Source organism: Centroberyx gerrardi, chromosome 10 (genome assembly GCF_048128805.1).
Source record: "Centroberyx gerrardi isolate f3 chromosome 10, fCenGer3.hap1.cur.20231027, whole genome shotgun sequence".
Lineage (NCBI taxonomy): Eukaryota > Metazoa > Chordata > Actinopteri > Beryciformes > Berycidae > Centroberyx > Centroberyx gerrardi.
Window position 1 is genome coordinate 2831030 of NC_136006.1, and position 15705 is coordinate 2846734.

The following is a 15705-nucleotide window of genomic DNA, read 5'->3' on the forward strand; positions in this document are numbered from 1 at the left end:
GAGTCCTTGCATCTAGTATCAGTAGCCATCAATATATTATTTAGCCAATTTGATAATGATTAGACTTCGGTCACTGGAAGCACAGAGCTTTGAGGTAGCATCAAGTAGGCATTTAAATATATTAATAATATTTGTTTGATCTTTGCTCTCCACTATAAAGATAAAAATTACAAGATCAAGTTAGGAATGGCTGGAGTAAAACCTCAGGCCTGAGGGCTTTCAGGTGAGGTAACACCCACTGGCGGCTATATCTGGGTAACAGCAGCTGTGAACAGCTAGTTGTGTTTCTAAACAACAATGTGGCTGGCTCATAGATTTCATTACGTGTAATGAAATCAGTTCAGTCAAAAACAGACAGAAACTAACCAGAAACTAACCATGTTGGTTAGTTCCTGTCTGTTTCTGACTGAACTGATCATTTCATCACTGATCCATCTGATTGATTTAGATAATGTCAGCTTGTTAGCTAGCTAACCATAGTATCTGGTCAGCTAACATCACTGTCTTGTTGTTAACACATCTGATTTCACACTAGCAAATGTGGGCTATCTAGTACATGCTAGTGTTAGCATGTTAACATTAACATCAGTGTAGATAGCTAGCTAATTATTCAGGTTAACTGAGCTGACTCTACTCAAGCTACAACTAGGGCTAAATACAAGTTTATTTTATTTATCACAATAACATACATTTGGAAACAATCAACCTTATCAGACTATTCACTTTCAGTTGTAACCTATGGTTGTAACATTACTAAATGTAGACTATCTACACCCAGATAAGTCTATCTCTCTTCTAGCCTTGTTCACACAGCCAGTTCTCCAGTGGTCCTCCATGTTGGCGCCAGCTCTGGTTGCTAAGAGATTTGTGACGCAACTGCAAAGCCTGTATCTACGTCCCTGTCAATGAGGCTTTTATTTTGAAAGCCGATGACCGACAGTCGTGTTCCGGTTCATTCTGTCTGGCTTGACACCGGGCAGAGAGGGAGACGCGGCGGTCGAGGAGGAAACTAACGCACGGCTGGAGTCGGGCTCCCGCTGTCTGGACGGTAACTGCACGCTCTCTCTCGGATACAACCGACACAGATTCACCACACGGAAAGCGGAGCTAGCGGAACATGGCGACGTTGGGACCGGAGTCGGCTCGTCCCCTTTCCCAGCTCGGTTCTCCGTCGATCCAGAGTCACATCAGCAGTAATAACCTGCCTCCCAACCGGGGCTTGGAGCGGGCGCTGGAGGAGGCGGCGGCCAGCGGCGCGCTCAACCTCAGCTCCCGCAAACTGAAGGAGTTTCCCCGGACAGCCGCCAACCACGACCTGGCCGACACGGTGGAGGCAGGTAGGCGGAACCGCATCCCCTGACGCCGAGTCCAAAACCCCCCAGACAGCAGTGTTGGGTGGTAACGAGTTACTCAGTAACGCGTTACAGTAATGTGATTACTTTCCCCGGTGACGGTTTTATGTTATTTGTAGCCAAGATATTACAGTTACCAACCCAAAATACATCAATGAGTGTAAAGGTGCCTTGCTGTATTCACTGAGCAACACAGGGAATTGAACCCCCCTAGTGCCTTGCTCTATCCTGTGAATTAAACAGGGAATTGAACCCCCAACCCTGGCAGTGTTGGTGCCTTGCCCAGTGGGTATTTTTTTTTGTTGTGTAGCTATTTCTGAGGTCATTTTGGATAATTTCATGTTAACTGGGAGTTTATACATCAGCATTCTTCAACTGGAGCAGACTGCATGGTTGAATATGAAGAGACTTATTGTTATTACATATGAATATTATAGACATTCAGTGGCCATTGCTCTCTGTCACTGCAGGCAGATGTGGAGGATTGTGTTCACTAAGCGTTGAAATAGGAGGCTCTAATATGGAAAGCTCCTCTGGCCCCGGCTTAGTAGTTTACAGCTCACAATAAATGTCCGAAGGTTGTATGTTTATGGCGAGCAACAAGGAAAGAGGATATTGAGAGTATTTATTGTGCGTCCAACTCTGAGTCGGCCTGCAGTGGAATTCCCCACCACTTCCCTTTAATCCATTTAGAGCTGTAAACAGGGATGTAGAGCAGCGTGAACCCAGCCTGACTCAATTTACCCTCCGCTTTATCTGCAGGAATCGAGTTTACACGTCTATTTTTAGGCTGAGGTGAATGTTTAGGACATAAAATCATAGCATGCAGCCTATATATTCGTAGTAAGAGTATCAAACTGGTGCAAAGTATGTGAACATTTGGTGTTTTGAGGAGAAAAAAAGCTTAAATGGATGCTTTTCTGAAAATGTAATAGATTTTTTTTATATTGTTGGTGGTTTGCCTCATGATGATCATGGACGGGTCGTAGTTTTATTATTTACCTCTGCATCACAGACTGGAAAGCCATCAGCACCAACCCTAAGCTATACTCACACACAGTAGTTTCCAATACCTGCATAAGCATTAAGGAGATCTGTATGCATAGATTTTCAGATGAGTCGGCTAAGCAGATTTGCTTTAATGTAAATCAGTAATGAGTTGGCTGCAGGCCGGTGTCATAACATCAAAACAGCAGCGACACGCTTTTACTTTCTGTCTCTTCTCGTCAGATTGGGTGTTATGGGAAAATGTGGCTTCCAGCAAGGCATACACACACACACACACACACACACACACACAGCAGGAGACGGACTGGCCAGGGAACTGAGAGAGAGTGTGTGTGTGTGTGTGTGTGTGTTACGATTTAGCAGCTTTGCAGCACGGGGGATTAGGGTTACATCGTGATAGTTTTGGATTAAAGCTGCTGATATTTTGTGCCAAATTTCATTATCTTTAACCATTTTCATGCCAAAAAAAAATTCCCCAGAAAGTGTCCCGTGTTTCCTCAGCCTGCTGAAGTCTGGTTCTTGGATGTTGCCTTGCTCAGCGGCGAGCGTGATGATGTCACTTCCTGCAGTACAGGACTGCGATGTGACGTCACGCTGTTCGGTCACCACAACATGACAGCGGCCATTCACTGTGATAAATGATGGTGCTTTCATGTGCTGCTGGGAAAGTCCGACATCCGGGACTTGCATGTCACAGCGTTGCTTTCACGTGCGATTTTGTTGGGAAATCAAACCAGGAAGACGAGCGGTAAACAAACATGGCCGACCTGCAGCTAGTTTAACGAACTTCATTTAGGCCTAAACAAATGTGTAATAAAGGTGCGTGTGTGTGTGTGTGTGTGTGTGTGTGTTACTGTGGTTTTCATAAATTGGAAACCCGTGCAGCAAAATTCTGTCTGACTTTCTGACTTCATCATCCAACTTTCAGTGGCGTTCATGCGAAATTTTTAAGTAGGAAATATTTTTTTCCTCTAGCAGGTGAATGCAGCGTTAGATTAACCTGCACCTGTCTCTGTCTGTCAGTTTGTTATCTCAGCAGAACATGAAAACACATCTGAGCACGTAGAGAGGGAAAATAAATAATACATAACTAAAGGAAAAAGAAAGAGAAATATCTGGAAATTACAAGAAAAGTAAAGTATAGTAGTGAGCATAAGATGATGATCGAATGATTAAAGAAAATGTTCAACAATCTCTTTCTGTCTCTCTCTCTCTCTCTCTCTCTCTAGCTCTCTCTCTCTCTCTCTCTCTCTCTCTCTCTCTCTACCATGTTAAGGACGTTCCATGAGAACAACATTAGGTCTTCATGTAAATGAGGCATGAAGTGTGTGTGTGTGTGTGTGTGTGTGTGTGTGTGACTAACAGTTGACTGAACACACTGCAGTATCCTGCCGGTCATCGCTCATTCATAAACTTACTCATTAATAAGTCATCACAGCGTCACTTTAGCACACACACACACACACACACACACACACACACACACACATAAACACACACATAAACACATGCATAGACACTCGCATACAATCTTAAACGCGTACATATAGATGCACACACACACACACACACCACGGATACACCAAACCACACTCAACAACACAGACACACACACACATACACAGACACTCATGACGGACTTGTCTGTCTCTTCTTCTGTGGTGTTCAGACCAGTTAAGAACACATGAAGAAGAAACAGCTGAATATGAGCATCAGTCCAGACTTCATTTTGTTCTGCTAGGCTTTCCGTCTCCTTCTACCCATAATCCCTTGTGTTTCGGGGCGGTTTCCTGCAGTTGGAGTTGCAGTTCTCTTGTTAGAGGACTGAGACTCTCGGTGTCGTTATTTGGTGCCACCAGAGGTCAAAGGTCATCGTTCACCTGGACAAACCGACTGAACTGAAAGAGAAAACGCTGCAGAAATCAAATAAACTGCTGCAAACATGTTGGTGTTGAACGCAGCCTTAACAAAAAAGCCAATACCAGCTTGATATATCGGTCAAACCCCAGTAAACCCATTGATGGAAGCCATTGATCCGGCCTGCAGAACGTGTTAATTCCCCTCCATGTTGAGTCCTCGGTGTTGACTTGATGACATCATCTGTGATCACATGGTTCAGCAATCAGACCGCCGTGAAATCAAATTAGACGACAGAGGAAAGAACAGAGTGAGTCACTGTGATGGATGAACACATGGCACTCACACTCATGCATACAAACACACACACACACTCACACACACACACACACACACACACACACACACACACACACACACGCACATATGTATGAGTTTTACATACATATGCTTGAATGCACACACACAGGCAGAGTTAATTCAGGCACACCATACACACGCACAAGCAGCGTTAGATACACACATTTATACTTACACACACACACACACACACACACACAAGGCACATTCAGTTCAGCTTGTTTCATATTCGCTCATCAGTCCCATATCATCACCCACACAAGTCCCAACATGACCTGAAACAAAAACTGGAACTCCTTGTACCTCCCTCCCCCCACAGCTATGTCCTGACTGTGTGTGTATGTGTGTGTGTGTGTGTGTGTGTGTGTGTGTGTGTGACCAGGGTTTTTACATGCTCTCTTTTCAGTCGGGAAGGTAAAAGGAATGCATTGATCTGATTGGTCTGTCAGAGTTTGATGTTGTTCTTTTATTAAACATCAGATCTGCTCCAGTCTTGATTGATTACAGATTTACTGTAGAACTGATCAATACTACACTGGTTGTCTATGGGAAGACCTGAACCTGAACTGATTCTAATGAGACATTTTGATCAGATTCCACACAAGTATGCATCAATACATTTATTATTATTGTTGTTATCGTCAGTCTGGGTTTCAGTGGAGAGTTTTCGTGTCCCATGATGCTCTAAATGTTGTTTTTTGAGGCTTTTCCACCCTGAAAAGAATCAAATTCTGGGTCAAACACTGAACACTTGGAATATTTTAGCATTAAAATTGTCAAATTTAAAGATATTGAATATCGACACAAAAAATCGGCTATCGGGTGATCACTCAAACCTTAGAATATATCTACAAATAGTAGAATTATGGGGGAAACACTGAATACTGAATTTTTCTGGCATGAAAATGGTCAAATTTAAAGATGCTGAATGTCAGCTATCGGCATCTTTAATGCAAAAATATTGGTATCTACCTTCAAAAACCCATATCGGTCAATTCCTGCTTTAAAAACCCCTCCTACCCCCCCACCCCCCCGCCCATGCCCCCCTGCCCATGCCCCATATAAATAAACACACCAAACAGGGAAAGAAGGTAGTTTCCAGGTGAAGTGTTGGCTCTGCTGCTGACCAAACCAGTCTGCTGCCTCCGCTCTCAGGCTGTTGATATGGTGATATCAGTCCGTGTGTGTGTGTGTGTGTGTGTGTGTGTGTGGGTGGAGGTGGGTGGTGATGTCATGTAACCGCCAAACTGTTGAAGAATAAATAAATGGCAGATGTAGGATTTTAGTTTGGAGGCGATGAAAGTCAGTTTAGTTCGACTCGCTGTGAGCTGCAGAATCTGATTTATCATGAGGTTCACACTTGTTTCTGTGTGTGTGTGTGTGTGTGTGTGTGTGTGTGTGTGTGTGTGTGTGTAGGTGTGTGTGTGTTTTCTCATAAAGATGGAGATCAGTTTCTCTCTTGGCTCTATTCTATTCTATTCTGCAGAGACTCACTGCTGTACCAGGATATTAATGCTGTGTATCTGCTGTAGGTTTTATCCAGGCTGTGTGTGTGTGTGTGTGTGTGTGTGTGTGTGTGTGTGTGTGTGTGTGTGTGTTCACTGTTCAGTAGCAGCCTGCCTCCCACCATGTTCCCAGCTCCAGACAAGAGGCATCTCTGCAATGTTTGGCAATGTTTCAACACACACACACACACACACACACACACACACACACACTCAGAGACATGCATGCTGGCACAGAAACACACACAAATGCATTACAAAGATGCACACACACACATATATCTATACACATACACACACACACACATGCATATGCACACACAGACACACATGCGCTCATACACACACACACACACACACACACACACAATGTTTAGCTCTATTTGTCCACATTAGCAAAAGAAACAGTGACACAAACAATAAAAATGCAATCAGACGTCACACACACACATACATGCAACATCCCTGTGTGTGTGTGTGTGTGTGTGTGTGTGTGTGTGTGTGTGTGTGTGTGTGAGAAAGAGAGATTACATAAGATTACATGTTAGTGCTGAATGTCCAATTATATCCATCTGACAGAGGACCGGCCTACGTCTCTCATCCTGCTGCCTCCACACACACACACACACACACACACACACACACAGAGATAGAAATAGGTTAAGTAGATAAATCTGCTCTAAAACACCAGTCTGATTTCTCAGGATGTTTTTGTTCCAGGGCAGGAAACTCCTCATCCAGATGCTTTCTTCATTCTTTCCTCCCGTGTTATTTATCGCCTTTTTCTAAGTGGTAAATCTTCAAGTTCCTCGTTATTATTCAGCCTCCATCTTTGTCCCTCAGCCTCACTGTGGTGTTTCTGCTCTGCCCCTCCCACAGATCACCTGTCAATCAAACAGTGTGGGGGCTGGGCTTGGATTCTCTGTTGCTGCAGTTTGAGTTTCTCTTCTCTCTCTTCTCTGTCTGTTCAGTCATGGCGGCTATCACTGCTCATGCTCAACTACCCAGTTCTTCTTCTTCTGTTGATTCCAAACGAACCAGGAAACGTAAAACGCATCACTTCCTGTGCGGCAGGAAAGAGCGACCAGACACCGGCTGGTTAGAACAGACAGAGGAGAAGATTTATGAACTGGAGATAGATTGGATAACTGATGAGTTAGAGAGAGAGAGAGAGAGAGAGAGAGAGGAGACAAATCTTCTTCTCCTGACACATTTTGCGATGCTCATGTCACCCCCCCCTCCCAGTCTTTCCTGTTTCTCTCGACTTTTAACTATCTAATAAAGATGAAAAATGCCCCAAAAAAAAGGGGGTCGTCAGGTATCTCGGGCCGGTTTCACCCACATGTCTCTGAACAGCTGTTGGGTTATTTCGAACCTGCTTCAGCTGCAGAAGTGGAGCAGCAGCCCGCCCCTCCTCAGAGACGATGTCCTGCTCCGGCACTGGATTTGAATACGTGACGTAGTTTATAAGTCCTCGATATCACATGCAAATAGTGTGGTGGAAGTTCAGCCAGGGGTTAAAGGTTGTGAACAGCGGGAGGTGATGCAGAATCCTCCCTCATCCATCCTGCTGTAGTACTGCAGTCCATCCATTTTTTAATGTTACACAGGTGAACCATATTAATGTAATGTAACACCAAACTCTAGTAGTATGTGATATTGTGCCATTGTGATGATGTATAATGTACACTATTTTTTTTTTTTTAAGATTTATATTTTATTGAATTTTCAAACTTTACAATATACAAATAGACAAATAATATTGAGGGATATAAATGAGTGTAGGCTATTTTTTTTAATTTCTGTACTTCTTATTATCCTATACAAGACATTTTAGATAGTTAATAGTGAATTTAAAAGCCCAACTTGGGACTAGTGTTGGAAATTATGTTAACTGCACTGTCCTATCAAATAAACTACTGAATAAATAAATAAATAAATGAAAAGTATGAGAACTCAAATTTTCTTCCATTTTCTGCAACTGAAAAGAAAGCAAAACTTTATTTTTTTTTTCTAAATAATTCCTCTTGGTGATGCAGGCAGAGTGCAGCAGTAGTGCAGCAGGGAGTGACTTCAGATACAGTAAGATGTGGAACAAGTGTGTGTGTGTGTGTGTGTGTGTGTGTGAGTGACATCATATACCTCCCAGAGTTTATGACCCTCGCTTCCCCTACCTCACTGCTCTTCCTTCCCCTGCTGTTACACTGTACACACACACACACACACACACACACACACACACACACACACACACACACACAGAGGAAGCTGTGGATTCCCAGGAATGTGGTGTGGTGTTGGGCGAGGGGAGGGTCTATCCGCTCAGTGTTCCCACCACACCTGAACCCTAATGACAGCTGGGACACACACACACACACACACACACACACACACACACACACACACACAATGAGCAAAACAGTTATTTATATGAAAATGTCACAGAATATAACTTTAATATTTGGTTCATGCCAACTCTCTCTCTCTCCCTCCTCCCATTGTCCTAACATTTCCTTTAAGAGTGTTTCTCTTCTCTCTCCTCCGACCCCCACCCCATTGGCCAGGCCTGGTCACCATGGTGACGAGAGTGCTGGTGCTGTGAGCTGGGAACACACACACACACACACACACACACACCTATTTATACTAGTATTTATACTACTGAGGACATTGTATTGACTATTTTGACTAACATTCATCCCCTAAACCCTGACCTTTAACCTCACATGTGCATGCCCGACCTTTACCTTAACCTTAACCCCTTACCTTAATCTTAACCTTAAAATATCCCTTTTCCTAATGAGGAGACAGTTTTTTTGCAGAGGGCTGGAGGGGGAGGATCAGGCATGATGCATAGTTAATGAACCAGTTAAAGAACCATTTAATGAAGCAGTTAATGGTTTCCCTCAGAGGAAGCACACACAGGACAGGAGGAGGTTAGAGCGGCACACAGTGGGATGGGATGGATAGAAAAGAATAAAATAGAATGGAATAGGATAGAATAAAGCTGTCAGCTGGAGTTAGGACAGGTAGAGCTGTTGGGATAAATGGATGCCAACTGACATTTAAAGGATAACGCTGGTGTTTTTAATGCATTTCTTATCAACAAATCCTATGAAAATAACAAAATCAACAATGCGTTTGCTCTCCTCACGTTACTTTCCCACTTCCCACGTTCCCTTTTCAGCCTTCAACCCGGAAGTCATCGGCTCTAATTGTGAGCTAAAAACCTTTAAATACAGCTCACAAAGAGTTTTAATAGTTTTTTAATACAGTGCAGTTCTCTGGCTGCTGGGACATGAGGCTGCACTGGGCACCGGCTACATGGACGAGACTTGTTGGCAAAACAAATTCATTGCTGATTTTGTTATTTTCATAGGATTTGTTGACGGTAAGAAATGCATTAAAAAACACCAGCCTGATCCTTTAATGTAATGGAACAGAATAGAATAGAGGCAGTCAGGACTTGGTCTGTAAAGTTCAGGAGTAGTAGTAGTAGTACAGAACAGAACAGAAGAAGAGAGAGAGTCAGTGAGAGTCTTGTCAGTAGATCTCTCCTCTCCTCTGTGGTGTAGTGGAGCTGCTGGTCTTCTCACCAAGACAGACAGGAAGTGACCGCTCCCCACCTCGCTGCATTGTGTTGAGGAGGCAGCAGCTCGCCTCGTTTCCTGTCAGGGAAAACAAGGCTCACACCCCCCACCCTCCATCCTCACACCCCACCCCACCCACCCTCCATCCTCACACCCCACCCCACCCACCCTCCATCCCCACCCCCCACCCCCTATTCCCCCACACCCCCCACCCTCCATCCTCACACCCCACCCCACCCACCCCCCATCCTCACACCCCACCCCACCCACCCTCCATCCCCACCCCCCACCCCCTATTCCCCCACCCCACCCCACCCCCCATCCTCACACCCCACCAAACCCTGCCCCTGCCTCCACAATTTTAACTTGAGACTTGACTGGACTTGACTTGGGTTCTGGTGACTTGGGACTTGACTCTGACTTGTACTTTGATGACTTGAAAAGGTTTCTAAAGTCTTGACTTGAGATCTTGTGTTTGTGTAAATGACTTAGATTGAAAGTGATGAGATTTGTTCCAGCGGACGACTGAATTTAAATTCTGTTTTCTGAATTTGTATGGAATGATTGAATTTATTGAAGTTGAAACTGATTATAGAAATCAAACTCATGATGCTCTTACCAAGTTTTTATCCTATTAAAACCATATTGCATTGAAAAGTCCTAGATATTTAGTTTTCTTTAAGATATTAAATTGATACTGGACTCTTGATCTGTTCTGACAAAGATCTTTTGCTGTCAGAAGAAATGAGAAGTTCCTGAAGAAACTGATCCTGCTGAAGAGTCTCTGGTCACATGATAGCAGGGAGATGCGGGGGGGGGGGGTCTCTCTGTCTGGTGGATACCTGACACTGTGAGTCACCACGGCGACCACAGGCCCAAACCGGAAGACCCGCTTCTGTGGATGATGTCACATTACATCATCTGTTTTGGAACTTTTGTCTGTGCGTCCCCGTTTTTTTCTCGTGACCCCGGACTGAGTGTAGTACGAACCTACGATCCTGTTTGTGTGCGTTTCTATAGAAGTGTGATGATATGTTGATGTTTTAGCTGGTGTGTGTGTGTGTGTGTGTGTGTGTGTGTGTGTGTCTTTTGAAAAGGCCTGGTTCTATCAGTGTGTCTCATCTGGTGCTGCACTCCACACAGTCCAGACCGGCTGTCTGAACCTGCCATGTGGAGCGGAAAGTACAAACACACACTCACAGATGACAGACCAGATCTCTCTCTCTCTCTCTCTCTCCCTCTCTCTCTGTCTCTCTCTCTCTATTCAATTTCAATTCAATGGTGCTTTATTGGCATGAATAAATTACACACTTTGTATTGTCGAAGCGTTACATGTGTAACAATATGAACAACGTGAACGATGTGAAACAAGTAAAATAAAAAATACTACACTATCACTACTGTTACTAGAACACATCAATTATATACAAACGTGTAAAAAAACAAAAAAAATCATTCTGGGACTGGGTTGAGTCTGTCTGGCACACACACACACACACACACACACACACACACACACACACACACACTCTGACAGACAAAGAGATGGATGTGTTTTTGTGAATTTGTAAGCATGTCTGATTAAGCTGAGGTGTGTGTGTGTGTGTGTGTGTGTGTGTGTGTGTGTGTGTGTCCCTCAGATTGTGGCATGTCACAATATACTTTGTCTCCTCTCCCAGCAGGAGGCTGGTTTGCTGATATCAGGCAGGCTTCTGAAATTTGGGTGGATCTGTTCAATTTTTGGGGAATAGTAATTTCTAATTTGGTTATTTTGTATTTGGTTATTTCTCTCTCTCTCTCTCTCTCTCTCTCTCTCCGTCTCTGTTCATCTGTTCGTTCTCTTGATTCTCCTCCTTCCTGCAGCGCAGACTTCAGTTACCTGCCGGTGACTAGCTGGACTTTGCTGTCACCGTCTCATCGTCTAAAGCCGCGGTCACACTCGCACGCCGTCATCACGCCTGCTTTGCGTTGCCATGGCGCCGGCTAACAGAGTCGGGTCACGCGTTGGCATCTCGCTTTTCCCGTATAGCTGGACAAAACAAGACGGGGGAGAGAATCCTCTGTGTCGTTTGAAGTCAGTTTCCACAAATATGAGAAAAGCTGGACTCGGGTCCAGATCCGGAGCTGCCAGGTCCAGCTGGGTCACGTGATCTGCTAATGTAGGTCGGATGCTGACTTGCCCCGCCCCCTTTTCAGTACAATGCGATGTCAATGGGAGTTGGGATCTGAGACCTGAACCTGGAGATTTGAAATCAAGCAGAGAGCTGATCTGATCTGTCGGCTCAAAACAAATAAGACAGAAAAACACCAAACAATAAATCTAATTATAGGCAATTTACTGTCTCATGAGCAAAAACCAATTAAAAACAGAATCTGTAGATAATGAATGATGTAATGATGTAAAGATGTAAAGATGTAATGATGTAAAGATGTAAAGATGTATGCTGCAGCTGTAGAGCAACATGCAGCAGCAGACTGATCCGGACTGTACAGTCTGGCTTGACAGACGCTCAAACTGCTTAAATAAGTAAACAGGCAGAGTCTCTCATCCTCCAAAATGTAGGCCAAATTCACCCAGCACCCCCAACACACACACACACACACACACACACACACACACACACACACCTCTATCTCTCCCTTTCAAACCTTTCCATCCTCTTGGCATCATACTTGCACCCCCCTCTCCCCCCCCACACACACACACACACACACACACACAATTCTGTACCACACACCGTAAAAGCACACCTGCATTCACACACATATACACCCATGCATGTGCCCATCCACCTACACACACACACACACACACACACACACACACACACACACACACACACATACACACACACATCCTCCAGGCTTATCCTAATACACCATGAAGCACACATGCCGACATACATAAATGAGTATACTCACATACGTACACACACACACACACACACACACACACACACACACACACACACACAAAATAAACACATTTCTCTCCCTCATCCTGCCAGAGAGAGGAGCAGCGTTGGCGTTGACTCCCATGTAAGGCAGACGGTTCAGAAAGGCTGCGAGAGGTAACTGTTAGAGGTAAATCTGAGGACTACATTACCCAGAAATCCTGTAAGATGATGTCATCAAACTAAATGTCAGTAAACTGAAGAGGTGCAGCCGTCGGTGGTGAGTCCAGCGGTCTGTGCTGCTGTCCTACAGAATCATTTGTCATTTTATTCAATTATTCAGATTCAGGTTGCAGACAGCATCCGGGTTCAGTGTGATGTTTCATTTTAGTCAGCGCTCTCTTCCTCTCCTCCTCCTCCTCCTCCTCCTCCTCCTCCTCCTCCTCCTCCTCCTCCTCCTCTCTTCCTCTCCTCCTCCTCCTCCTCCTCTCTTCCTCTCCTCCTCCTCCTCCTCCTCTCCGCCTCCTCCCCAAATGCTACTTATTCCTCTTTCAAATATTTTTTATTGAGCCAAAAAATCTTATACATACAGTATATTATTGTGTCAATGCTCATTTTCACTTATATGAAAAAAATTATAAAATTATATTTACGTATCTTCACAGATACAAAACATATGATACAAAAAATATAGGATTGTTTCTTGAGATTTGTAACAATATCAAAAACAAACAAACCAAAAAGAGAAAGAGAAATTAAAAGTAAGGAAATAAGTGACCTAAATCTTCCCCGTATAATGCTGCTTATTCCTATTAAAGTCTCTGATGAAGACGGTGATGCACAGCTGGTTTGATCTGCTGACAAAATATACTTACTGTAAATCACTTTGGACAAAAGCATCTGCTAAATGACGTAATGTAATATGTGAATATTCACACCTGAGCAGTTTGTGTGTCCTGTTGTGATTGGAGGATACAGTTTGCATTGAAAAGACGTTACTGCTGCACTTTATTAAATGTAAAATACAAAATTTATTTGTAAAACACTGCAACAAAACCTGAACAGAGAAGTGTCAGAAGTTTCTCAGGAAACTGAACAGAGTGCTGTCCTGCTGCTGTCCCATTCAGCAGTGACTGACACTGTGTGACGTGTGTGTGTGTGTGTGTGTGTGTGTGTGTGTTTATGTACATCATGTAGGCATTTGCCAGCACTTCACTTTATGTTGGAAAAAGCCTGCAGGATTGAGGCATGAATGTGTGTTAGTGTGTGTGTGTGTGTGTGTGTGTGTGTGTGTGTGTTTGACAGAAGGGGGTGAGCATGCCACCCCCTGCAGTCTAGCCAGTGGCCACACACACACACACACACACACACACACACACACACACACACACACACAGGCAGACAGACAGGACACTGATATGCTGACTGCAGAGAAAGATATGGGTCAATGGAGGGGGTCGTGTTGACGTATTTGATGATAATGTGTGCAGAGAGGGTGTGTGTGTGTGTGTGTGTGTGTGTGTGTGTGTGTGCGTGAGGGTGTGTGTGTGTGTGTGTGTGTTGGTTAGATGAGGCTACGTTTAAGCTTGTTATGTCTGCATGTTTGATGTTCATGCAGAAAGGGGGTTACACATATCTGTACGAGTGTGTGGTGTGTGTGTGTGTGTGTGTGTGTGTGTGTGTGTGTGTTGACGGTGTGGCTGGTGGGTTGCCAGCCTGAGGCCCCCCCCCCCCCTCTCCCAAATCCCGTTAATGCCCCGTCTCTGCCTGCCAGCTCCCTCTCTGTTTCTCTTTTCCTCTTTCTGTTTATTTTTCTGTCTTTCTATTTTTAACTTACTACGTTCCCTCCGTCTCTCAGCCTCTCTTCACCTCCGCTTCTCTGGCTTTCCTTTATTAGCATCAGTGTTATTTTCTCTCCCTGGTGAACAGACACCAAACAACTCTCACAAATATGTAGCGAATATTTTGTGCTGTTAAATTGGACGATTTTAATGCCAAACAATTCAAAAACAAAAGTGTCTCTCCCCAACATGTAGACCAACATGTAGACCAACATGTAGACCAACATGTAGACCAACATGTAGACCAACATGTAGACCAACATGTAGACCAACATGTAGACCAACATGTAGACCAACATGTAGACCAACATGTATACCGACATGTATACCGACATGTAGACCGACATGTAGACCGACATGTAGACCGACATGTAGACCAACATGTATACCAACATGTAGACCAACATGTAGACCAACATGTAGACCAACATGTAGACCAACATGTAGACCAACATGTAGACCAACATGTACACCAACATGTACACCAACATGTAGACCAACATGTACACCAACATGTAGACCAACATGTAGACCAACATGTAGACCAACATGTACACCAACATGTAGACCAACATGTACACCAACATGTAGACCAACATGTACACCAACATGTACACCAACATGTACACCAACATGTACACCAACATGTAGACCAACATGTAGACCAACATGTAGACCAACATGTAGACCAACATGTAGACCAACATGTAGACCAACATGTGGACCAGCATGTAGACCAACATGTAGACCAACATGTGGACCAGCATGTAGACCAACATGTAGACCAACATGTAGACCAACATGTAGACCAACATGTAGACCAACATGTAGACCAACATGTAGACCAACATGTAGACCAACATGTAGACCAACATGTAGACCAACATGTAGACCAACATGTAGACCAACATGCAGATTTCAGACCCTGGGAGACTAAAACTCTCCACTGAAACCCCACTACTACTAATTCAGGTTCAGGTCTTCCCATAGCCAACCAGTGTAGTATTGACCAATTCTACAGTAAATATGTAATCAATCAAACTGCATCATATCCATCATATCAGACTCAACCAGATCCCAGTTTAATAAAAGCACAGTATCGGCCCATATATCAGTCTAAGAGAATAATAATCATGATCAATAATAGTCAGACTTATCAACGTCTTGACTTTCAACTACAGCAGGTGTTTTAAAGCTACTCTGAGCGTGTTTCCTGACCACTAGAGGGCGACAGAAACCGCAACACATTTAGTAAACACACAGCAAAGCTACTGGGCTACGGAAGCCCTTAAGGACAA

The 15705-nt window shown here is 44.0% G+C and overlaps 1 protein-coding gene across 1 annotated transcript in view; it reads left to right on the forward strand.

Annotated features, from left to right (window-relative positions):
- Positions 1 to 1037: 1037 nt before the first annotated feature.
- lrch1 (leucine-rich repeats and calponin homology (CH) domain containing 1) overlaps positions 1038 to 15705 on the forward strand; it is an 85806-nt gene continuing 71138 nt past the window's right edge. Inside the window, exon 1 of the mRNA XM_078286006.1 lies at positions 1038 to 1337. Within this exon, the coding sequence (XP_078142132.1) occupies positions 1118 to 1337 (220 nt within the window). The 5' untranslated portion in view covers positions 1038 to 1117. The remainder of the gene's footprint in view (positions 1338 to 15705) is intronic.